The 25,942-nt window shown below is 36.3% G+C and overlaps 1 protein-coding gene across 1 annotated transcript in view; it reads left to right on the top strand.

Annotated features, from left to right (window-relative positions):
• Positions 1–25,567, top strand: part of IQCM (IQ motif containing M) — a 190,808-nt gene extending 165,241 nt beyond the window's left edge. Inside the window, exons 10-11 of the mRNA XM_057310113.1 lie at positions 17,059–17,203; positions 25,433–25,567. Of these exons, the coding sequence (XP_057166096.1) occupies positions 17,059–17,083 (25 nt within the window). The 3' untranslated portion in view covers positions 17,084–17,203; positions 25,433–25,567. The remainder of the gene's footprint in view (positions 1–17,058; positions 17,204–25,432) is intronic.
• Positions 25,568–25,942: the final 375 nt, after the last annotated feature.

Below are 25,942 nucleotides of genomic sequence, written 5' to 3'. Positions count from 1 at the left end.
CAGCCAGTAGTCATTAACATATTATCTTCATTACCAGTTTATGTCTTACATCAAGGCCCATTCATAAAAATTGTTATATTAACCAAACAAAAATCCTCTTAGAAGGCAGAGCACTCTTCTAAGCTATTCAAAATCAATTTTAATTTAAACAAACTGAAAAATCTGCTTTATTTTCTTTGCCTTTTCTGGTAGTTTTGTCTAAATTAGATATTTCCCAGAACACAAAATGATAAAGTTTTGACTCAATCTGAAAAACTTTTCTCAAGAGAGAGAATGAGAGAAAGAACCAGCCATAGATACAAAAGAGCTGCAGTTACAAGAACATTGTACAAAGCTAACTTTTCCTTTGCAAGGAGAGTAAGGACTTTTTTTCATTTATACACACAAGCACAAAGAGAATGAACAGCCTTAGTTCTACATCCTTAGCTATAGTTTAAAAATAAATATGGAACACAGTTTTCTGTGCCCGAGCAAATTTCACTCCTCAGTTGTGGTTACTTGGGAGTAGGAATGTCAGCAAGTCCAAAAAGATCTCTAAGGAATACTTGTTATGAGGGGCGCCTGGGTGGCACAGCGGTTAAGCGTCTGCCTTCGGCTCAGGGCGTGATCCCGGCGTTATGGGATCGAGCCCCACATCAGGCTTCTCCGCTATGAGCCTGCTTCTTCCTCTCCCACTCCCCTTGCTTGTGTTCCCTTTCTCGCTGGCTGTCTCTATCTCTGTCGAATAAATAAATAAAATCTTAAAAAAAAAAAAAGGAATACTTGTTATGAAAGTCTCTTGAAATGGAGCTGATCTTCATTCTAGTGGGAACAAAATTGTCTCAGATATTTTTAGCTATACTGGTGTTCAAACAGCATGTAATACAAGGCATATCATAAGCTTCAAGGCTCACAGTAAAGACAAATGGAAAAGACTGAGCTGGGATTCCCTGTCATCCACCATCTACCACCAAACCGAGACTAGATGGCTGGGTGAAATAATCAAAATCAGACTACCAACATTTCAGTCACCAAGGAAAGAAAAATAATGTCCATTGTACAAAGTAGAACATGACTCCTCAAGAACCAGCCTACTGCAGACGTCAAAATAAACTCAGAGGGAAAAAATACAGGAACAGAGTCATGATATTGACTCTGAGAATTAAGAAAGTTGGGCCTAGGATCCAGAAATCTATATACAGTCACTTTTTAGGGCAAGACTCAGTTCTGGGTATGTGAATCGGTTTAGGCATCTCATTGGAATTTCAGCTGTGAAACCCACAGAAACAAAAGGAATTAAGAAGAAAAAAAGGATTTTTATATGCTAAAAGTTGCAAGGAAACTAGACTTTGAACTTTGGATGACTTAGAAAAAACTGACTACCATATAAAAAATATAACATATATAAATGGAAAAAGCAGACACAAGATTACCAAGATTAGTCTGTCTGTGTATAGTAGGAAGTCTGTAGTATTCTCACATTCATCATCACTGCAAGGGCCATCCACATCAGTATGTCAGGGCTTGTCGTGGTTTCCATTGTGGTCGCTTGCTCCTGTGATCCTGTAGTCCACGACCTTAACACCACACTACCATGTCTTTGGATTGAGAGCCTTTGGAAAGTAAAATCACTTTTCAGATGATTGGTAAGCAGGATATCAGTGCCAAATAATTTTGATGTAGTCTATTTTAAAATAGCTTCTAGGATAGGAAAGCTATTTCGACTAACTTGCTCTGTCATATGAAAATATTTTGTTCCTTAAATATTATATATTACTCTTTTGCATAGTTATGGATAAGCTTTGACAAATTTCTTTCTTTGGATTCCCTTTCTTCATGAGGTTCATTTTATATACGTTATATTGATTCTGGCACATTCAAACTTCTTTGGAGAATCCTATTGACATGTTCAGGTGATGTATATGAAATCTATGTACAAATTATATTGCATTTCCTATTTTAATACATTTATGATTGAAATGAATTTAAGACTTTTCAAAAGTGATTATTTTTCTTGTTAACTATAGTAAGAAAGTTTTATATTTTATTTTTAGGGTAAAGTCTATCCTAAGTAAAAGTGGTAAACTTGACAATAAAGTTAAACGAATTGGACCACACATAGAAATCTTCCAAGTGTTCCGGGAAAGGACCAAATTTGTAAATACCAAAAAAGTAGTTAGAATGGTCATCATCATGCAGGCCTATGTCAGAGGATGGCTTGAACGCAAAAGATTGCAGAGAATAATGATCAAGGTAAAGCATTTGATAAATATGATGTGTATAAATTTTCTTATGTAGATTTTAAATTAATCGAGTTTTGTATGGTCACCTGGTCAATGTGTCTATGGTTTTTCTAAATAAAGTTCTGACTACATTCTTTTCATTGAGAAAATGTTTTGAATTATCTACTCTGCTGACAGTTTCAGATTTGGTCATACTGGAGAATCTGAACAAAAGGCCTGGTTTATCCTTAACCCAATAGTTCTGGGACCACAATTATTCTAAGGCCGGGACCACCTGTCCTTGTACTAATCTCGTTTCAACTTTTTGCTGTTTATTGTCTGTATAAAGCAACTTTCTTCCACTTCCCACAGTCCTGGATACTCTGGTACAGCATAAACATTCAACTCAAAAAGAATTATAGACACACACACACACACTCAGACACCCCTGAGCGACTTGCATAAGCACCAGTCTAGACTTTTAAAATAAATATCTAGGATCTATTTTGTCTGGCAACCATTAATTTATTCTTCCGTATATATGAGTATGTTTATGCTTTGTTTTGTTGGTTCGTTTGTTTTTAGATTCCACATGTAAGTGAAGTCATACAATATTTGTCTTTCTCTGCCTGACTTATTTCGTAAGCATAATACTCTCTAGATCCATCCATGTTGAAAATGGCAAGATCTCGTTCCTTTTTATGGATGAATAATATTCCATTGTAGCTGTCTGTCTATCTATCTATCTATCTATCTATCTATCTATCTATCTATCACATCTTTATCCACTTATCTATTGATGGATATTTAGGTGGCTTCCATATCTTGGCTATTGTAAAGCTTCACTAAACATAAAGGTGCATATATCTTTGAATTGCTGTTTTAATTTTCTTCAAAAAAATACCAAGAAGGGAATTAATGAATTGTATGGTAGTTCTGTTTTTAATTTTTTGAGGAATATCCACAGAATTATCCATAGCAGCTGTACCAATTTACATTCCTACCAGTAATGCACAAGGGTTCCCCTTTGTCCTCACCAATACTTGTTATTCCTTATCTTTTTGATAGTAGCCATTCTGACGGGTGTGAGGTGATATCTTATTGTGGTTTTGATTTGCATTTCCCTGATGGTTAGTAATATTGAGCATCTTTTCATGGCTCTATTGACCATCTGTATGTCTTCTTTGGGAAAACATCTATTCAAGTGTACTCTGCCCATATTTTAATTGGATTTTTTTTGATACTGAGTTGTATGAGTTCTTTATATATTTTGAATGTTAACTCCTTACCTGATATGTCATTTGCAAATAATTTCTGCCATTCATTAGGTTTTTTTTTTTTTCATTTTGTTGATGGTTTCCTTTTGCTGTGCAACAGCTTTTTAGTTGGAGGTGGTCCCGTTTGTTTATTTTTGCTCTTTTTGTCCTTGCCTGAGGTGAAAGATCTAAAAAAGGACTGCTAAGACCAATGTTCCAGAGCTTACTACCTGTGTTTTCTCCTAGGAGCTTTATGTTTTCAGGTCTCATTTAAGCCATTAATACACTTCGAGTTTATTTTTGGTTTTGGTGTAAGAAAGTGAACCAGTTTCATTCTTTTGCATGTAGCTGTCCAGTTTTAATAACATCATTTACTGAAGAAACTGTCTTTTCATCACTGTATATTCTTACCTCTGTTATCACAGAATACTTGACTTTATAAATGCAGGTTTATTTCCGGGCTGTTTATTCTCTTCCATTGATCTATGTGTCTGTTTTGATCACTATAGCTTTGTAGCATAGTTTGAAATCCTGGACCATGATACCTCCAGCTTTGTTTTTCTTTTACAAGATTATTTTGGTTATATGGAGTTGTTTTGGTTCCATACGAATTTTAGGATTTTTCTAGTTCTGTGAAAAATGCAACTGGTATTTTGACAGGGATGTCAATGAATTTATAGATTACTTTCAGTAGTATGGACATCTTAACAATATTAATTCTTCCAATCCATGTACATAGTATGTTTTTACAATTATTCCTGTCATCTTCAATTTCTTTCATCAATGTCTTATAATTTTCAAAGTACAGTTCTTGGTTAAATTTATTTCTAGGTATTTTATTCTTTTGGATGCACTAGTAAATAAGATTGTTTTCTTAATTTCTCTTTCTGATAGCTTGTTATTACTATAAAGAAACATAGTATATATCTATATATTGATTTTGTAGCCTACAACTTTACTGAATTCATTTATTAAACCTAATAGTATTTTGGTGGAGTCCATGGTTTTTTATATATAGTATCATGTCATCTGCAAATAGTGATTTTACTTCTTTTCCAGTTTGGAATCCTTTTATATCCTTTTCTTTTTTTCCTAATTGCTGTGTCTAGGACTTCTGATATAATGTTGAGTAAAAGTGGTGGGAGTGGACATCTTTGTTTTGTTCCTGATCTTAGAGGAAAAACTTTTGGCTTTTCATTATTGAGTATGATGTTAGCTCTAAGTTTGTTACATATGACATTTTTATTAGTTGAGGTGTGGTGCCTCAATACCCATTTTATTGAGAGTTTTTATCATAAATGAATGTTGAATTTCATCAAATGCTTCTTCTGCATCTGCTGAAATGATCATATGTTTTTATCCTTCATTTTATTGCGGTACATCATGCTGATTGATTTATGGATGTTGAAACATTCTTGCATCTCTGGAATAAATTTCACTTGATCATGGCATATGATCATCTTAATGTATTCTTGAATTCAGTTTGCTAGTATTTAGTTGAGGATTTTGGTATCTATGTTCATCAGGGACACCGACCTGTGACTTGTCTTGCCTTTTCTTTTCTTTTCTTTTCTTTTCTTTTCTTTTCTTTTCTTTTCTTTTCTTTTCTTTTCTTTCCTTCCTTCCTTCCTTCCTTCCTTCCTTCCTTCCTTCCTTCCTTTTCTTGTGATGTCCTTCCCTGGCTTTGGTATCAGGGTAGTACTGGCCTTCATAAAATTAGTTTGGAAGTGTTCTTTCTTTCAATTTTTTGGAAGAGTTTGAGAAGTATAAGTATTAAATCTACAATAATAGTAGGGGACTTTGACACCACACTTAATGTTAATGGTTAAATTATGCATATGGAAATTAATAGTGAAACATCATCCTTAAATGACAGATTAGATGGTTTTAATAGCTGTATGCAGAACATTCCATCCAAAAAGAAGCAAAACATACATTCTTCTTAAGTGCACATGCAACATTCTACAGGATAGAGCACATGTTGGACCACAAAACAAGTCACATTAAATTTAAGAAGATGGAAATCATATCAAGCATGACCATTGAATGATATGACACTAGAAATCGATTATAAGAAGAAAAAATAGAAAAATCACATATATGTAGAGATTAAACAACAGGCTACTAAACAACCATCGGTTCAACAAAAGAATCAAAGGAGAAATTTTAAAAATACCAAGAGACTAATGGAAATGGAAATGTGACATATCAAAATCTATGGGATGCCGCGAAAGCAATTCTAAGGGGTAATTCATAGTAGTACAGGCCTACCTCAAAAAAAAAAGAGAAAAATCTCAAATTATTTAATTTTTCACTTAAAGGGACTAAAAGAAGAAATGAAGCCCAAAGTTAGTAGAAGGAAGGAAATAATAAAGATCAGAGTATAAATAAGTGAAATAGATACTAAAAAGACAATATAAAAAGTCAATGAAACTAAGAGCTTGTTCTTTAAGAAGATAAACAAAAAATCGACAAATGTTTACTTGGACTTAGCATAAAAAAGAAGGGACTCAAATAAATAAAATCAGAAATGAGAGAACTTACAACTGATACCATAAAAATACCAAGAGTAAGAGACTTCTGTGAACAATTATACACCAACAAACTGGACGAAATAGAAGAAATGGTAAATTCCTACAAATACACAATCTTTTAAGATTGAATCAGGAAAGAATAGAAAATATGAATAGACCAATTATTAGTAAGGAGATTGACTCAGTAATAAAAAACCTCCCAAAAACTAAAAGTCCAAGACCAGATGGCCAAACACTCAAAGATTTAATACCTATATTTTCAAACTCTTCCAAAAAATTGAGAGAATGAACACTTCCAAACTCATTTATGAAGCCAGTACTACCCTGATACCAAAGCCAGAGAAGGACATCACAAGAAAAAGAAAGAAAGAAAAAGTCATAGGCCAGTGTCCCTGATGAACATAGATCCCAAAATCCTCAACTAAATATTAACAAACTGAAATCAATAATACATTAAGATGATCATATGCCATGATCAAGTGAAATTTATTCCGGGGATGCAAGAATGTTTCAACATCCATAAATCAATCAGCATGATGCACCACATTAATAAAATGAAGGATAAAAAGCATATGATCATTTCAGTAGATGTAGAAGAAGCATTTGATGAAATTCAATATTCATTTATGATAAAAACTCTCAATAAAATCAGTATAAAGGGACCATACCTTATCTCTGTTTCATTTAGGTCTTTTCTGAGGTTTTATTTTGTGCTTTCATTTGGAACATATTCATCTATTTCCTCATTTTACTTGACTCTCTGTTTGTTTCTGTATATTAGGTGAAATAGTTACCTTTCCCAGTCTTTAAGGTGTAGCTTTGTGTAGGTGATAAAACTTCTCATTGAACCTTGCCTTAGCTCTTAGTTGTTTTTTGAACCTTTGTGATTGTGTAAGCAGCCTGATTAATTTCCGATGGGTCCCCATTACTGAGGGTGTGCCAAGTCCTGTCAGTGTCCCAAGGTGAGGGATCTCCTTTAGCACCAAGTTTCAGGCTGATTGGAAGCCTGACCCTCAGGCAGCAGCTTTTAAAGTATGCAATTATATACAGTCCTGTGGGGCTACAACTGTAAATCCTACTGACCTCCAGTTCAGAAAATCTAGAGGATTCCCCTGAGTGATAGTTGCAAAAATTGGGGCTCCAGGGGAATATATAATCTCCTTTTTGGGAAATATTGTTGAGCAGTAGTGAGGCCAAGTAAGTGTGCAAGGCTGATGTCTCCTTGCTCATTTTCCCTGAGAGTGCTTCTGTAGCCTCTAGATGTGTTGCGATCCTGAAGCCTATCCTTTAGGCTGAAGCTCTGGGACAAGTAAGTGTACCTTAGTTACAGGAAGGCTGGGGGTGTGTTTCAGTCTGCTGATTATGGTAGTCTGGGGGTGGTAATCTGCCAAGAGCTGTCTTTTCAATTACAGCCCTGTGCTGCCCAGGCACGCAAACCTTCTTGGCCTCTAGGGCCAGGCAACCAAGGGGCATCCCCTGTGTGGATTGTGCACACTCGCTGACTTTAGCAAGGTAGGTGAAAAGTGTAGGGGGCAGGGCACACTCATTAGCTTCAGCAGGGCTGTGGGAAAATGCTTCGGTTGCATTCTCCTGTGGGAGAATGTCATGGTCACTTGCACTTGCTGGCCCCAGCCAGGGAGTGGAGCAGTATGCAACCACCCGTGCTCACAGGCTTTAGCAAGGAACTGGCAGAATGTTGTGACTACTCACACTCATGGGCCCCAGCCAGTGCCACCAGTGTTCACCCCCACCAGCCTTAGCAAGGCAGCAGAATGGCACTAAATCTGCACATACCTGCCTGTGCTAGCTGGGTTGGGGGAGAGTACAAAAATGGCATCTGCCACTGTGTCCATCTCTGAAGAAAGTCCCAGCTGTCCCCTACCCCTTGCCTTAAAATTAGCAAATGAATTCCTTTCACATATAGTCTAGGTGCTTTTCAAACTTAATTTTGTCCTGGGTCCTGGGATGAGTGAGACTGTAGGTGAGCCTTTTAGACGGAGAATCTCAGTTCCCTACAGCCCTTTGTGTCCCTTGAATGTAAGCCCTGTTGGTTTTCCTTCCCATCTCGATATGGTCCTTTTATCCTTTGTTGTAGAAGAGCAGTTCTGCTAGTTTTCTTTTTCAGAGGGAATTGTCCATATGTAGCTGTGGTTTGGTGTGTTTATAGAAAGAGGTGAGTTCAGGACCTTCCCATGCCGCTATCTTGAACCACCTTCCTGTACTACCTATATTGATGAACTATTCCACCACCCATGTCCAGGTTATACCTGGAATTTTCTTAGACTCTTTCAACCTCCTCACTTCCGTATTCAATTGATTATCACCATAACATTTCTTGCGTTGCTCTTCCTCTCCTTGTTTCTTGCCAGAGCTTCTACTTATCATCCCTCACATGGAGAACTACAGTTGTCTCCTAATTATTCTCCTTGCTGCTTACCCCCAATCTGTCACATGCAGTTAAGGAAATTTCACTCTGATTGCCTTATTCCATTTCTTATAATCTTTTAATGGCCCCATATTGCTTATAGGAGAAAGTATGAATTTTCTAACATAGTACACATGACCTCCCTGGTCTGGCACTTGCCCACTGTCCATCTTCATCCCATGTTACTTCCTCACTAATGCCCTGTGCTCTAGCAAAGCCCAAATTCTTTAATTCCCTGTTTGTTTCCTGTTATATCTTATGTTTTAATGCTGTTCTCTTAAGCTGGAATACTCTTCCTCCCTTATCTTTGGATAAACTCCCAACTCATCTTTCAAGATCTTTCTTAAATACATGTGCTAAGACATTGTCCCTGGTCCATCAAGCAGAAATGATCTCTGTATTCTTTTGGTTATTATTGTGCTCATGTTATCTATATTGTGATCTTTTATTTACATGTATGTCACAGGCAATACGAGTAAGTGACTTATTTGGGAGTACATACTCATTATCTTCAAATATATATAACAAATTATAACACCACATTGCTTTTTGACACATAATATACAATCCTATTTTAACTATTTGCACTTATTATCTGCTTTTGTCTTGTTTATTTAGTTGTTTGTATTTGTTTACATGGTTTCTGTTTTGTTTTCTACTGTGTTCAAATGGCTAGAATAGTGCTTGGTACATGGTAAGTATTCAACAAATATCTATTGAATAGATGAATTAATTCAACAAAATGTAGTTATAGAAATTTATCAGGGTACTCTAATGATTCACATTTGTATACAGAGAGAAATAATGTGGATGTATATGTGTAAATATATAATATAGAAAATATGTATCATATGTATACACATATATATGATTATGTGTTTATATTATTTAATTTAATTATAGCATTTCCTGCTATTGAAGAAAATTGTAGAGTTATTCATCACCTCTGGGAGAAAAATGAGTCTAGTAAACTTAGAGAGCAAGAATGGGCCCAAGGTCATGGTGAAAGGGAGATACTGACAAGGAAAATGTTGAATTTCTATGTAGAGGTAGAATTTGAAATGAAAAGAATGGGAAGCACTTTTAAAGACTTGGAGTCAATATAAACTAGATTGTTGACTTTGATTTGGTTATAAAATTTGTTATGATCATTGCTTTTCTTTTTTATTCTATCACTGGTATGGTGCTTTGTATGTTGGATGGCTGCTCTGTTTGTATGGTTAATGTTGTCTTGCCTGCTGTTGAACAGCTAGTGCAGCAGGCCTGTAATGCATACATTGTCAGGTTCCAGGACTGTACCTATGTTGTTGGGGGAATTCTTGATAGACTTTCTGCTCTAGAGGCTGCACAGCAAATCACTGGATAATTGTCAGCATCATGGCAATCCCTCTGCTGGAAAACTTCCATAGTCATATTGTTTGGCTGCCGCTTCAGAGCTTGTATTTGTGGGCAGTGTCTACTAGAATGTCACTTTGAATTACCTCAAGAGACCGTACAATTTCCATCATTTCCTGTGAAATACTCCAGTTTGGGTTTATTTAGAAATAATGAAGCAACACTGAACTATCATATCAGTCACAACAGTACCACAGAGATCGCTGCATTTAACTATCAGCATTATTTATTTCCACCATTTGAGGTATCCTTTTCCTTTTAAAAACTCGGTGTTATTTGTCTGCATGTGTTTTGAAATAAGTAATAGTGGTCTAAAAAAGCCCCAGTTAAGGTACAGAAACAGTATTTTTTCTCACTGTGATGCCTCTAAGATCTTACTTAATTTCAGTATTTTTCTCTGAATATTTATAATTTAAATTTTTAAATTTCAGTCTTAAATTGATATATTCATTTGCTGTTTGCCCCAAATACTGAAATTCTAGGGCATTTGAATAGCTCATGGTTGCAATAAGAAAGCGTTCAAAATCCTCTTTGAATAAATATTTGTTGAATAAATAAACTTGGAATGTTTCTGGAAAATCGGAGTTTAAAGGTTACCATAGCAATAATCCCAGGCATAGGCCAGTGGTCTTTAACCTTTTGGAGGTCACAGAATCCTTTGAAAATTTGATAAGTACGTATTTCCCCTCATCTCAAAAACACAAAACGGAAACAATAAGAAAATCCTGAAGCCCATCCGTGGCCCCGATGGCACAGGTGACATTGAACAGAAAAGTTGTATTACATAAATGTGTTAGTTCCCAGGTGCCAGGAGAACTATGTTCATTTATTGAAGACTGCTTAAAAATTTTTTTGATAACAGTTACTATGTAATGGATCCAGTTTCTTGCCTGGTGTGTGATCTCGTAGAGCATATATATAGTCTAGGGAGACATGCAGATAACTAAAAGAAGTCTTAGGTGGTATTGGAGAACTTAGAAAGACCATTTAATCCAAAAGGCTGTGTCTGGTGTGGGGCTTGGATAGTGTCAATACATTAAGATCCAGAAAGTGAGGGGTAGTTTTATTTTGTCAGGTAGACCAATAGGCTGAGAGAGTTGTAGGCACAGTGAAAAACAATATCAATGACTGTAAGTGAGCTAGGACATTGAGGGACTGAGAGTTGGTTGGGAGAATAGTAGCAGTAGGGGAAGCTGAGATAGCAGTCAGATTAAGCATGTTCTTAAAAACCATGCTAAGGACAATTATTATGTGGATTCACTCATTTATGGAACATAAGAAATAGGAAGATCAGTAGGAGAAGGAAGGGAAGAATGAAGGGTGGGTAAACAGAAGGGGGAATGAACCATGAGAGACTGTGGACTCTGGGAAACAAACTGAGGGCTTCAGAGGGGAGGGGGGTGGGAGACTGGGATAGGCCGGTGATGGGTATTAAGGAGGGCACATATTGCATGGTGCGCTGGGTGTTATACGCAAATAATGAATCATGGAACATGGCATCAAAAACTGGGGATGTACTGTATGATGACTAATATAACAAAATAAAAATTATAAAATAAAAAGAAATAAAAAGGCATTGCCAAGTCCCCCCCCCCAATAGTGTATTAACTATTCTGAAAAAAACAACAAAACAAACAACAACAACAACAAAAAACATGCTAAGGAGTTTATGCTTTTACTTAGTATATGGGAATGGATGACTTTAAAGCAGATCAGTGACATTAATAGATTTACCTTTTAGAAAAATTACTGACTCTGGGCAGTGAATTGGGGGAAGAGGGTGACAGAATTAGAGGGAGGACAACTAGTATGCTTTTTCAATAATTTGGTGTGTGATAATGGTGGCTTGAGCTCTGGCTGGAGAGATGGGGCAGAGGCAGGACATTGGGTTTGAATGGATGTGAAGATAAGGTAGAGGGGGGAGTCAAGAACAGTTCCTTAGTTTTTGGGCTTTCTGTCTTGGGCAACCTGGTGGATGGTTGTGAAATACAGAATTTAAGAGGAAGGACAGGTAGGATCAGGGAGGAAAGAAAAAGAGATAGAGTCCAGTTTTCAACACTGATTTTGAACTACCCTTGGGAAATCATGGAGATGTCTGGGAGGCAGTTGAATGTATGGGTCCAAAACTCAGAAGGAAGATTGGGCCATAAGGAAACATTTAGACTTCATCAGTAGTTCTTAAATTCTTTTCCACCTTAACACGCTTGAGGAAGACAATAAAACCTTCCACTCACAAGAGTAGCCCCATTTAGCAGTGATTCTCATGTTATCTCTGAGAAAACTCTTTACTCAGGTGACTGGATGTCCCCCTTCATTCAGGTCTGTGTACATTGTTAATTATCAAAAAGCCTGCTCCATACTACCTTATTAAAAAAGAACATCCAGTCTGTTCACTCCCTGTTCTATTTAAAAGTCTTCAAACCACTTACTGCCACCCAACACATAGATATTTGTTTATTGGATTACCGTTCCTTCCATTACAATGTAACTCCTTGAAACAAGAATTTTGCCTTTTCTGTTCATTAATCTGTTCACAAAGTCTAGAACATTCCTGCTATATATAAGGTTCTTAATTAATTAATTAAATTATACAAATTAAGTATATAAATTAAATAATTTTCAACATGATAGAGGATTATAATAGCATATTTGTATCAGAGGATATGAAATTTGAACATTTTTTTCTAAATATTTTGATTCAGCTCCCTGACCAAGGATGACTTCCTATACTCTGCCCCCATTTGTAGATTTGAGATCATTATTAGTGATACTAACTGGAGTCATGGGAGTCAATGTATTGTCCAGGGAGAGTATATAGAGTAAGGAGAAAAGCATGTAAAGGGAAAGATCAGTGTTCAAGGGGAAGACAAAAGATGAAGAATCCAGTAACAGTAAAGCAATAGCCAGAGAGATAAGAAAAAAACCAGATTATGCTAGATCAAGGAAATTCAGAGGTCATTTGCTGAGAGTGAGCATTTAGAAGGTGAGTTTGAGAAAGAAGGTGGAGTCACTAGTCTCCAATGCTGCTAGGAATGAAAGTCTAGACAGAATTTTCTGTCTTTACAACAGTTAGTTCATGGATGACCTTGGCAAGTTTTAGTGGAGTGATGTGCAGAAAGCAAGGAAGTGGAAACATCTAGCTTAGGTAAATATGAGACACTATGAGGTTTAGGGAAAGATAGTTTACAATGGAAAATAATTAAGTACATTTAAATGCTTATTGCAAAAGCCAACAAGAGGGGAATGTTGATGATATAAGAGACATGAGGATAGTCATAATAGAAGGCTAAGAATATTGGGGGGGGGTTGTTTATAAGACACCTGGCAGGATTAGCCTTAGGTAAGAGACATGTTTCTCTGCTGTAGGACCAAAGGATGTTGCTGAGTGGTTAGATTTAGTGATAGGAAGTTGAGATAACAATAATCTAATGCTTTCCCCTTGGTGAAGTAGGGGACAAGGTCATTTGCTGAGAGTGAGCATTTAGAAGGTGAGTTTGAATGTTTGAGGAGATTGAGTTTCTACAGAAAATTACAAAAAGAGAGATGCCTAGAAAAACACAGGTGAATTTTCAGGCCACTTTGAGAACCTAGGTGAGGTTGGTGATCAAGAATTGAAGTGGTACCATTCCTCTAAGTTGTATAATTATCTTTACTAGCTATGAAAAGTAGGAGAGTTAACAAAACTTGTCTAAAGTTACACATCCACCCAGTGGCATAGTTGAATTTTGAGCATCAAACCTAAGTCTGCCTGGTTCCAGACACTTTAAAACATTAGATCAGGGCACCTGGGTGGCTCAGTTGGTTAAGTGTCTGCCTTTGGCTCAAGTCAGGATTCCAGGGTCCTGGGCTGGAGTTCCACATTGGGTTCCCTGCTCAGTGGGGAGTCTGCTTCTCCGTCTGCCGCTCCCCCCTGCTCATGCTTGCTCTCTCTTTCTCTCTCTCTCTCTCACAAAAATAAATAAAATCTTTTTTAAAAAAATAAAACATTGGACCGTTCTGGTAACAACGAATTCAATGATTGTTGCAAAATGGTAGAGTCTTTTCTCAGGTCAGGCTCAGCATAGACTTTGGAGTGTCCTGCCAAAAGCCAAAATTAGGTTAAAACACCCTTCTGACACCACAGAGCCAATTGGGGTTGCTCACATCAGGGAGCTGATGCAGAGAGCCACAGCTGTATTGATACACAGGAGCAGCAGTTGTGTGGCAATCAGAAGCTGCTGCTTAAACTTTGCAGAGGCGCATGGGAGGAAGACGGTTCAGTGATACCATTAAGCATGAGCTTCAGGTATATTAATAATCATCCTGATCAAGATCCATGTGAGTGGCAGGTGACACCGAAAGAAGAACCTGAAGAGAGAAGAACCCAACCCAGGAGAGAGACATTTGTTTAGCTACATGTGTGTGGCTAAGGGCTTCACTAAGTCTTTAGTGGGTGGGGAAATGAAATCAAAAATCACACTTAACATTATTTGTGGCTTGTATACTTGTGTGTTCATGTATGTGTGTGTAAGATAACAATTCAGAATATTCACTCCTTATTTCATTGGGTTTTAGTTTAGGTGTAAAAGCCTAAACTAGGTTTAAAAACCTTTTCCTGCTTTGTTTTAATAAGTTGTATAAAGACCCTTTTGGATAATGTCATATGTAAGTGTTTAGACAAGGTTAGACTTCAGTTAATGTGTGTGGGCAAGTTATCTGCTTATATGTCTAAATATCATTTTTTAAAAGTTAGAAAGTCAAACTGTGGAACAGCATTTGATATTGCCCCAGTGTTAAAACAAACTCAACGTGTAAAGATCTCTTATAAACTGATAAGAAACACACTATAATAATAATAGAAGACATATGTAAAAGACATGAACTAGTACTTTACTGTAGGAGAATGGCAAATAAATATGAAAAGAGAGCACTCTGGCTAGTAATTAAAGAAATTAAGCCCCACTAAGTGTCATAAGGTAGTGGAATTCTCCAAACAAGCAATCCATTCATTACTTTTTTAAAACAAGACATGACCATATCAAACAAAAGGCAGTCTGAAAATGCATACTAGAAAAATTTTTAAACATTGATGTGTGATAAGTATGATACATTTACCGTGTAAGTCAACATGGATTGGAAAATTATAATTACTAATTTGCACTGAGTCTTTTATATTCCAATATTGCTTTTCTAATAAATTCTATCTTGAGAAATGTTTAGAAATGTGGCGAAAGATTTAAATACTGAGATGTACATAGCACCATAGTGGAGGCATATTTCCATGCAGAGGACTGCCAGAGAGGCACACTATTGGAAGAACCATGCAGATGGACCCTTATAGTTTTCTCCCACTCAACTTCTTTAAACATGAAAACCTTGATAGCCTTCTGAATGCCTCAAATATGAGGAGTCCCCCAAAAGACAGGTTCTGTCCCCAAAAGAGATTTTATTAAATTTGGAGGGAAAGACTCTCCAATTGGGTTGATGGCTGGTTCTCTTAGCAAATGTCAATCATCCATATAGGAAACACACTCCAACCAGGGCCCTTTTGGCTCATGTTCTAAGGGCACAATGAAAACATTGCTTGATTCTTAATTATAAGCAAAAGAAACCTACTAACAGATTTAAGCAGAAAGATATTGATTAGAATATTGGGCAGAGGTCTGGAGAACTAAGTTCAGAAACGTGAAGGTATGATGAAGGCTAGATAGCTCTCAGGACTCCAACCACATCCTGCATAGAAAGAGTCTAGTGCAGATACTGAATCCTGGGTATCCCTGCCTCCACGAGTGCTGCCCTTGAAAAACAGATATTGCTACCACAGTTACTATACCACACAAATAGATTTACCACTGTTTTGCTTACTTAGCATTACTAGTTTCAATTAAAAAATCTGGTGCTGATGTAGATAACGAACAAAGCTTCTACAGAGGAAACTTGGTCATTAGTATCTGATATGTGGCTTCAAACTGTGGGAAGTTTGTTCTGCTTCCCACTGAAATTCATATGTTAGGAATGCTCTACCAATGTTACCAGTGTGACCAATTCATTATTTTTTCTAAAAGCAACAAGAACCTATTGAATAGAAAGCAGATTGAAAATACACATTGGGAAATGTTAGTAAATGTTGAAGGAGATGTACTAGGAAAGAAATCAAAACAAAAATTCACAGAATGCATGAAAAACACTAAATTCAAATAAATTAAGAGGAGTATAATGTATAATTAAAAGTGTGGGCCCTGGAGTGTCCTTGTTTTGGTTTCAAAACCGATTTTGCAACTTGCTAACTTACTAGCTACAACAAGCAACCATCCAATACCTGGGAAAGCTATTTAAAGATTTTTTGCTTCAGGTTTTTCACTTGTAAAATAGTACACAAAACACGTCAAAAGAAAGAAGACTCAGAAAAATTCATGGACTTAAATACATTCTTTAAAAAATAATGAAAATAGATGAATTAAGCCTTTAATTCAAAAAGTCAAGAACAGGAAAATAATCCTTTAAAATGGAATTAATAAAGATAAGTAGAGAAATTAATGAGCTAGTAAATGTAAAATGTAAAAATAATTGAATTGATAAATAAAATGGAACTCTTTATTTAGAAAAGAAAAAAACCTGAAATAGATTAATTTTTACACTGTAATTTTTAAAGCCTATTGTAATAGAATGTGGAAAATGTGTGTGTGTGTATATATATATATATATATATCCATCCCTGTTTAAAGGCAAACTGATAAAACAAAATTTGTACATATGCTGAAAAGGATTAATTTATTTAACAGAGTTTTAGAAATCAACATGAAAACCTGAAAAGTACAGTAAAAAAAAAAGTAAAAGACAGTAATATACAATTTTCAAAAGAAAGAATATAAACAAGGATTTGAGCACCCCTAGTGAATAGCTTAGGCAAGAATCACCATTACAGAATAATGTCTTAATAAAACCTTTTTTTTTTTTTTTCCCCTGGCCAAGTGGGTTACATGTTATAGAAATCTGGATGCCAACCTCGGAAGCTTCCATGAAAGTATCCATCATTGAAAACTCTATGCTGTGGGAATTATGGGTATCTGATGACAGAGCTTCTCATAATGAGGCTCTCTGGTCTTCGAGGAGATGATGTTATTCTACAGTGCATGTCTTTGGCCAACCCATCCATAATTTAAGAAACTGGGTGAAATAGATGAAATGAAAAAGGCAAAATCAGATTAAATATATATAGAAGAAATATGTAAATATGGGGCTTTACTGTCTATATTGCTGTTTTATAGGCCTTGTCTCATGGACCAAATTTGAGGGCAGTTATAAACATGTATCACAGACAGATCCATCGTGTTAAGTATCGACTTGGTCTTTGGAGGACAAGACAAATTATAAACTTCACAGAGCTAGAGGAATGGATGGACAGAAAAAAGTGTAAGTGATACAGTCATTTCTGGTTTGATTTTAAATTTGGAATTGATTTAACTATTGGAATTTTATATATAATTTACATGTAATTACTCATAGACACCAAAGGTAAATCTGTTTTATATTGCTGAAAGCTATTTGCATTTTATTTATTTTTTAAAGTTTTTAAAGAAGTTCTATTTAAATTCCAGTTAGTTAACATACAGTGTAATATTAGTTTTAGGTGTACGGTGTGGTGATTCAGCACTTCCATACAACATCCGGTGGCTGTTTGCATTTTAAAGTGATGTATGGTATATTCGGTTTAATTTATTAGAATCCTGTATTTATAAGCAACAGAAAACTCATACTAGTTAACCAAAGCAAAAAGGAAATTTAAAAGAAAAATGTAGGAAAGGTAGCTAAAGAATCAGATTTCACACAGAACTCAAAACAGAGCTACTCCAGGGTGCCTGGGTGGCTCAGTTGGTTAAGCATCTGCCTTCTGCCCAGGTCATGATCCCGGGGTCCTGGGATTGTGCCCCACATTGAGCTTCCTGCTCAGTGGGGAATCTGCTTCTCCCTCTCCCTTTTCCCCTCCCCCCTGCTCATGCTGTCTTTCTCTCTCATGCTCTCTCTCTCTAATAAATAAAATCTTAAAACAAAACAAAACAAAAACCCCCAAAACAGAGCTACTTCAGAGATTTAGAGAGCAAAAAGTAAGGAAAAATCTCTTTTTGCCTTTGGGAGATAGATAAGCTGTTATCACTCTTAAGACTTTTTTGTTTCTATGCTTTAAATTGAAATTTCAAGTAGAGAGCACCTGATTGGTTTAATTTGAATCGTGAATCCAAGACTCTGCCATGGGAGGGAAGAGAACTTTGCTTGAGAGTTGCACAGAAGTTCTATCCATTGGGGAAGGAGCAGCTCCCCAAAGGAAAACTACGTATTGCTAACATAAGAATAGCTGATGAACACCAAGCAGACTAATTAGATATCTATTATGTATTGCTTGTTAGTGTTGAAATTCTGTCCACAGAACAATGTCTTTAATTTATATCTTAGCTTTCAGAGAGCCTGGTTCCTATTATATTTAATGAATTTACATTGCTTAGGATTAGGATGGACATTATAGCCAGTGTCTTGATTAAAAAATAATAAATGAGGACTTCTTGTTTCTGGTTCCGCATGTAAGGATCTTGGAAATCTCCCCCTCCCCCCATCTTACCAACAAGTAAAAAAGCTGAACAGACTAAAAAATTTACTTTTTTCATGCGTCTATAAGAGAAGAGAAGACACAGGGTGAAACAGTGCCCCCAGGATTAAAGAGATAGACACACAAATACAGGGAGTTGCAGCTTCCCAGAGCAGAGACTCATGAGTAGAAATGGATATGGGAGGAAACAAGTGTTGGCAAGGATGTGGAGAAAAAGGAACGTTCGTGCACTGTTGGTGGGAATGCAAACTGCTGCAGCTGCTGTGGAAAACAGCATGAAGGTTCCTCAAAAAATTAAAAATAGAACTACCCTACAATCCAGTAATCACACTACTGGGTATTTACTCCAAAAATACAAAAACACTAATTCAAAAAAAAATATATGCATCCATATATTTATTGTAGCATTATTTATAATAGCCACACTATGGAAGCAATGCAAGTGCAGGTGACCATTGATAAATGAATGGATAAAGAAGAAGTGGTAAACATGCAACCCAATGTTCATAGCAGCAATGTCCACAATAGCCAAACTGGAAGGAGCCAAGATGCCCTTCAACGGATGAATGGATAAAGAAGTTGTGGTTCATATATACAATGGAATATTACCCAGCCATTAGAAAGGATGAATACCCACCATTTGCATTGACATAGATGGAACTGGAGGGGATTATGCTAAGTGAAATAAGTCAAGCAGAGAAATACAATTATCATATGATTTCACTTATATGTGAAACATAAATAATAATATGGAGGATGTTAGGAGAAGGAAGGGAAAAATGAAGGGAAGTGGAATCAGAGGGGGAAATGAACCATGAGTGACTATGGACTTCGGGAAACAAATGGTGTCAGAGGGGAGGGGGTTAGAGGGTTGGGTTAGCCTGATGATGGGTATTAAGGTGGGCATGTATTGCATGGAGCACTGGGTGTTATATGCAAACAATGAATCATGGAACACTACATCAAAAACTAATGATATACTGTATGGTGACTAACATAACATAATAAAATAAAATTTTTTAAAAAAGAAGAAGTGGTATACATATGCTATAGAATATTACTCAGCTATATAAAAAAAGGAATGAAATCTGCCGTTTCCAACAACATCACTGAATCTAGAATAAATGCCAAATAAAAAAAGTCAGTCAAAGAAAGTCAAATACCATACGATTTTACTCATTTGTGGAATTTAATAAAATAAATGAATAAAGAAAAAAACCCCAAAAAACCAAAACCAGACTCTTCAGAGAACGAACTGGTGGTTACCGGAGGGGAAATGGATGGGGGGATGTGGGAAATAGGTGAAGAGGATCAAGAGTACATTTATCATGGTGAGCATTGAGTACTATAGAGAATCGTTGAATCACTATGTTGTACATCTGAAACAAATATAACAGTGTATGTTAATTATCCTGGAATTAAAATTTTAAAAAAGGAAATTGATGTGAGAACCAGCACCAGGCAGGAATATTGAACTGACAAATAGCTGGAAGCTCACTGTGAACAATTCCGAGTTAAAAACTCCAGGAGGACTCAGCCATAGGACCACCACAGTATTGTGATATTTACTTCTAGGAGCTTGACCAGATTCCCACAGTAAATGTCAGAGAAAGGGGACCATTTCGAAATTTGCCAGGGCACAGTCTTCTTAAGAAGGCCTACCTTCAGGAGAAATTAGTCCTTCAGGGAAATTAGGAAACCAGAGCCTAGCCTGCTGGGTTATTTTCAGAACTTAACTGGCCTGGTGAAGAGAAATACCCACTTTGGCCATCTGTCCCACCTATAGGGGGAGAGAAAAAAAGAACGAGAAACACTTGTATGGTTCACAGCCCAGAGACACAGGGTCACCAAGAGACTATGACCTAATCATAGGTCTATAGAACACTTCCTCCCTCACCTTACTACCACATTACTAAAGGTCTATTTACAACAGATCCTTTTACCTGATATATCATGTCTGGCTGTCAAGAAAAACTTACAAGGTGTACAAAAAGGCAAAAAGCACAGTTTGAATAGACAAAGCAAGCATCAGAACCAGACATGGCGGGGATATTGGAATTATCAGACCAGAAATTTAAAACAACTATGATCAATATGCTATGGGCTCTAATGGATGAAGCAGACAGCATGTAAGAACAAATGGGTAATGTAAGCAGGGAGATGGAAATCCTAAGAAAGAACCAAGAAGAATGCTAGAGATAACACTGTAATAGAAATGAGGAATGCCTTTGATGGGCTTATTAGTAGATTGAACATGGCTGAGGAAAGACTCTCTGAGCTAGAAGATAAGTCAGTAGAATCCTTGAAAACTGAAAAGACTGAAAAAAAATGTACAAAATATCCAGTGGCTATGAGACAACTACAAAAGTAGTAACATAAGGATAATGGGAATACCAGAAGGAGAAGAGAGAAAATAACAGAACAAATATTTAAAACAATAATGACTGTGAATTCCCCCAAATTATTCTTGGACACCAAACCACAGATTCAAGAATCTCAGAGAACACCAAGCAGAGTAAATGCCAAAGACTATACTATTTTGGTGTAGGCATTACCATCTTCAAACTAAATTAAACAACAACATTTACATTTATACCCCCAAAATGAAATACTTAGGTATAAATGTACCAAAATATGTACAAGGTCTCTATGAGGAAAACTACAAAACTCTGATAAGCAAAATCAAAGAACTGAATAAATGGATAGATATTCCATATTCATGGGTAAGAAGACTCAATATTGTTGGGAAGTCAGTTCTTCTTAATTTGGTTTATAGATTCAGTGCAATCCCATTCAGAATCCCAGCAAGTTATTTTGTGGATTTAGACAAACTGATTCTGAAGTTTATATGGAGAATCAAATGACTAGGATAGCCAACACAGTAGTGAAGGAGAAGAACAAAGTTGGAGGACTGATGCTACCTAGCTTCAAGACTTACTTTAAAGCTACAATTACCAAAACAGTGTGGTATTGGTGAAAAAACAGACAAAAAGGTCAGTGGAACAGAATAGAGAGCCCGGAGACAGGCTCCCATGAATATAGACAAGTGGTCTTTGACAAAGGAGCAAAAGAAATACAGGAGAGCAAAGATAGCCTTTTCAAAAATGGTGCTGAAACAACCGGCTATCCACATGCCAAAAAAAAAAAAATCTAAACACCTTACATCCTTCACAAAATTTAACTCAAAATGGATTGTAGACCTAAGTGCAAAACAATGAAACTTCTAGAAGGTAACATAGGAAAAAACATAGATGATCTTGGCTATGGTGCCGTTTTAGATACAACACTAAAGACATAATCCATTAAAGAAATAATTGAAAATCTGGATTACATTAAAATTAAAAACTTCTACTTTGCAAAAGATAATGTTAACAGAATGAGAATACAAGCCACATACTGGGAAAGATATTTGCAAAAGACGCATCTGATAAGGACTGCTATTGAACATATACAAAGAAAACTGAGAAATAATAACTTGAATAAAAAATGGGCCAAAGACCTCACCAAAGAAGATATACAGATAATAAGCATTTGGAATGATGCTCCACATCATATGTTATTAGAGAAATGCAAATTAAAACAGCGAGATACACTACACACCTATTAGAATGGCCAAAATCTAGAACACTATCCATATCATATACTGGTAAGGGTGTGGAGCAACAGGAACTATCATTCATTATTAATGAGAATGCCAATGATACAGCCATTGTGGAAAACATTGTGGTAGTTTCTTATAAAACTAAACATGCCGTTACCATATGATTCAGCAATCATGCTCCTTGGCATTTACCCACAGGCATTGAAAACTTATATCCACTCAAAACCTACGCATGGATGTCTATATCTGCTTTTTCATAATTGCCAAACTTTAGTAGCAACCAAGATGTCCTTCAGTAGATGAATCGACCAATAAACTGTGGTACATCTGGACAAGGGGGTATATTTAGAGCTAAGAAGAAATGAGCTATCAAGCTATGAAAAGACATAGAGGAATCTTAAATGTGTATTACTAAGTAAAAGAAGCCAATCTGCAAAGTCTATACACTGTATGCTTCCAACCATATGACATTCTAGAAAAGGCAAAACTATGGAGAAAATAAAAAGATTTATATTTTACCAGGGGTGGATGGGGTGGGGGGGAGGGATGAATTGGCAGAATATAGGGGATTTTTAAGCAATGAAACTATTCTGTACAATACTGCAGTGATGGACACATATCATTATATATTTGTCTAAACTCATAGAATATACAAAACCAACAGTGAACTCTGAGGTAAACTGTGGACCTCAGTGATTATGATGTGTCCTCCTTAGTAACAACTGTATAACTCTATGAGTGATGTTGATAATGAAAGAAGGCTATGCTTATATGGATGTAGTGGGTATGTGAGAAATCTCTGTACCTTCTTAATTTTGTTGTGAATTCAAAACTGCACTTAAATTGTCTTTAAAAATAATAAAAAACAACAAATGATGCAAGCAAATTATATTTAATTGAAATCAGGATCTTACTGCTTTATACTGTAAAAGTGCTACATTTTTGGTGTAGTTTCATCTAATCATAAAATATATATTTCACAGAGGACTGTAAGTTCCATGAAGACAGGGACTATATCTATTAACATTTATTAATGAATAGCCATATTAGCAAATGCCTGGCTTATCAAAGGGCTCAGAAATATTTGTTGATACTTTTCATTAAGTTTATTACTTATGCTAAAATTTATGCCAAAAGATATTTACAGATAAGCAGAATTCTTTGAGTTAGAATGACTCCTTTTCTTTGGCTAGAGGTTAAGGAAAGAAGCAGCCAAAGAGAGAGATTCTATACAAGTCATGGAATTAAGCTAGATCAAGTAACCCAGTCCAACAGCTTCATTTCCAGAGAAAAGAGCAGAAAAGAGCAAAATGTTGGAGATGAAAAGATGGGAAGAAGGGAGGAAAAGAAAGCAAGTGAGAGACAGAGGCAAAGACAGAGAAAACTTTTCTCTCATTGGGAAGCTGCTGGGACTCCTTTACTTAAAAATCCTCTAAAAAAGTGATTTAAAGAATTACCAAGTAAGGCATCAATTTACACTAAGGGTTAAAGTAACTCTAGAGTCCACAGAATTTGCAAGTTCTTATTTGCCTTTATGTTCCTCAGAAAATTCTCCATCCCTTCCATATGTGGATCGCTAATTGGGTGATATTGGCAGGTATCTATCTTTACACCTTTTTAAGAATCTTTCAATGACCAGAAAATTTCATTTAATTTTCACGATTAAGTTTTATATTGACCCTGATTAAACCTGCCTAGAATATTAATTCTGCTAGTGTGTGGCTGAACATTTGCTTTTCAAGCATAATATAGAGATGAAGTGCATTATTATCTATTAATATAGTTACAAGGCCATAACGTTAATATGTGTCTCAGTTTGATCTAGTGAGAAGCGTCTAAAACTGATTAAATGAAAAACTAATAAAGGTAAATATACTTTTTCAAGGAGAAATATATTTCCTAAACAGAAAAGTAAAAAGTGACATTCTTTGTGTGCTAGTTTGGATTTCTCTAGAATCAGACCCTGAGATAAGAATTCAAGTACAACTAGCTTATTTGCAAGTAGATCCCAGTAAATACTGTTAATGGAATGAAGTAAGACAGGGAAGAGATGGAAGTCAAAAAAGAATGCATTATCAGGCAGACTACAATCAACTGGAGCTTGATCCCTCTAGGGAACAGTGTAGACAACTTCCCTTAAGTGCTGGGCCTTTTATCCACCAATTCCCAGTTGAGGGAGGACCAGTGGTCGAGGGCCTTTGCTGCATTGGGGCCCTTAATTCTCTGGCACTTCTGGCTTGCCACACAGGTGGGCAGAGTGGAGTCCTGCAGCCAGAGGGAGCCCTGAGGCAATGAAGTGAGATACTGGCGAGTGAAAGTCAGGGCAGCACGCACAGAAATACAAGGGACAAGGCAATATAGATGGGGCACCAGCAGCAACTGCTCTAGTTTGCTTATTTGAAAAGAGAGAAAAAGCCACAGATATTCTAAATATAAATTTATTTTACTGTGTGTTTCAGGATCTGGTATAGTGGCTTATATTTAGGCAATCACTCAATAGTTCTTGAATTTGTTGATGTCTCATGACTGTCCACCTCACTGAACAATTAAGTGGATAAACGGAAAATCGAAAGGCCCTGTGGTTGAATATCAGGATCATACACTGACTCCTGTTAGAAACCACTCTAGTGCCCTTTGTCATTTGGAGCCCATACTTCAGAGCTAAGCCTGTCCTGAGGCAGACCCTGTCATCCTGTAAATGCTGACCGACAATCACCTTCATGGGGCCAATCCATCATACTTCAGAGTGGAGACTCAGTATCTCCTTTTTGAAAAGAAAAAAATAAATAAAAGGTTTATGGAGAACTACACTTATAAAGTGTATGCATTATCTTATTATCTAACCCCCATTATTGCCAATTACGGGAGATAGGTAAAGGATGGCTGAAGTGAGTGGTTTTCTGTGGAAACCTTGAGCCAGGAGTGGTAAGAAAACTTTTCTGTGGTCACTCAGATCCAGTGACCTTAAACTAAGAAGGAGGAATACATAGAGTCAGGGGGCAAAAGTAGACATCATTCTATATAGGGACAAAATCAGAAGTAGAATAGGTGGTCCAAAGGACAATCACCAATATGAGTAGGTAGGATGTAGATAGAAGCCAGAAAGAGATGAATAAATTAGGGGAACTAAATAAAAATGATTACTGAGATGGGTCAGCCGAAGTCAGGCCCCCAGAAACTCTGATATCAAAGCTATGTCTTATGCTGTAGTTTGAGATGGGAAACGGTCTAAATCTGACTCCTAGGGAATGTGGGAGGGAGAAGTGTGCCCATTTCCTTCTGACCTTCCCCAGGAGGCTGACAAAGAGCTACTCTCATCACTAGACATACAAATAAAACTGGAGGGAAAGCTTCTTTGAATTTAGATGAAACTTTCTGGTAGTTTGTTCTTGACATTTTATTTATAACAAAAATATTTTGTTTTGTCTCTTTGTTTTAGTCTATGAAACAATGTTTGCTAAGAGAGAAGATTGGCAAGGATTAGAAAGAAGTGAGCTCCTTAAGTTCTTCAATGACTGTGGTCATTTCCCAACCCAGCAGCAAATTGATGAGGTTTGGGATCTGGTCCATAGAGGCAAGTGGTTTCCTATTTCTTGCCTTCTTTTCCCTTTCTTTGCTGTTGCCTTTCCTTCTTTCCTTCCTTCTCTAATTTAAATATAATTTAAATTTAAATTGTTCCCATTTTTCTCTTTCCATTAAACTTGTCCTATAAATTTTTCCATTTCCTAAAATTTTTTAAATCTTATTTTAATGTGTATGAAAGAAGAGATTTAAAGGACAGGTCAAAAGAAGTTAATACAATACAGTTTTGTTTTGTTTTTTTTAGAGGGGTGGAGGAGATGATTTTAAGTTTTTAAGATTTTAATATATTTTTTGATGCAAGGTAAGTTATATCTAGCTCAGTGTATTTTAAACCACTGTATTTTAAATACTGATGCTAGAAAGCTTT

The sequence above is a fragment of the Ursus arctos genome, unplaced genomic scaffold (assembly GCF_023065955.2).
Source record: "Ursus arctos isolate Adak ecotype North America unplaced genomic scaffold, UrsArc2.0 scaffold_11, whole genome shotgun sequence".
Classification (NCBI taxonomy): domain Eukaryota; kingdom Metazoa; phylum Chordata; class Mammalia; order Carnivora; family Ursidae; genus Ursus; species Ursus arctos.
Note: the sequence above shows the minus strand (reverse complement) of the source record. Positions and strands in the feature narration are given on the sequence as shown.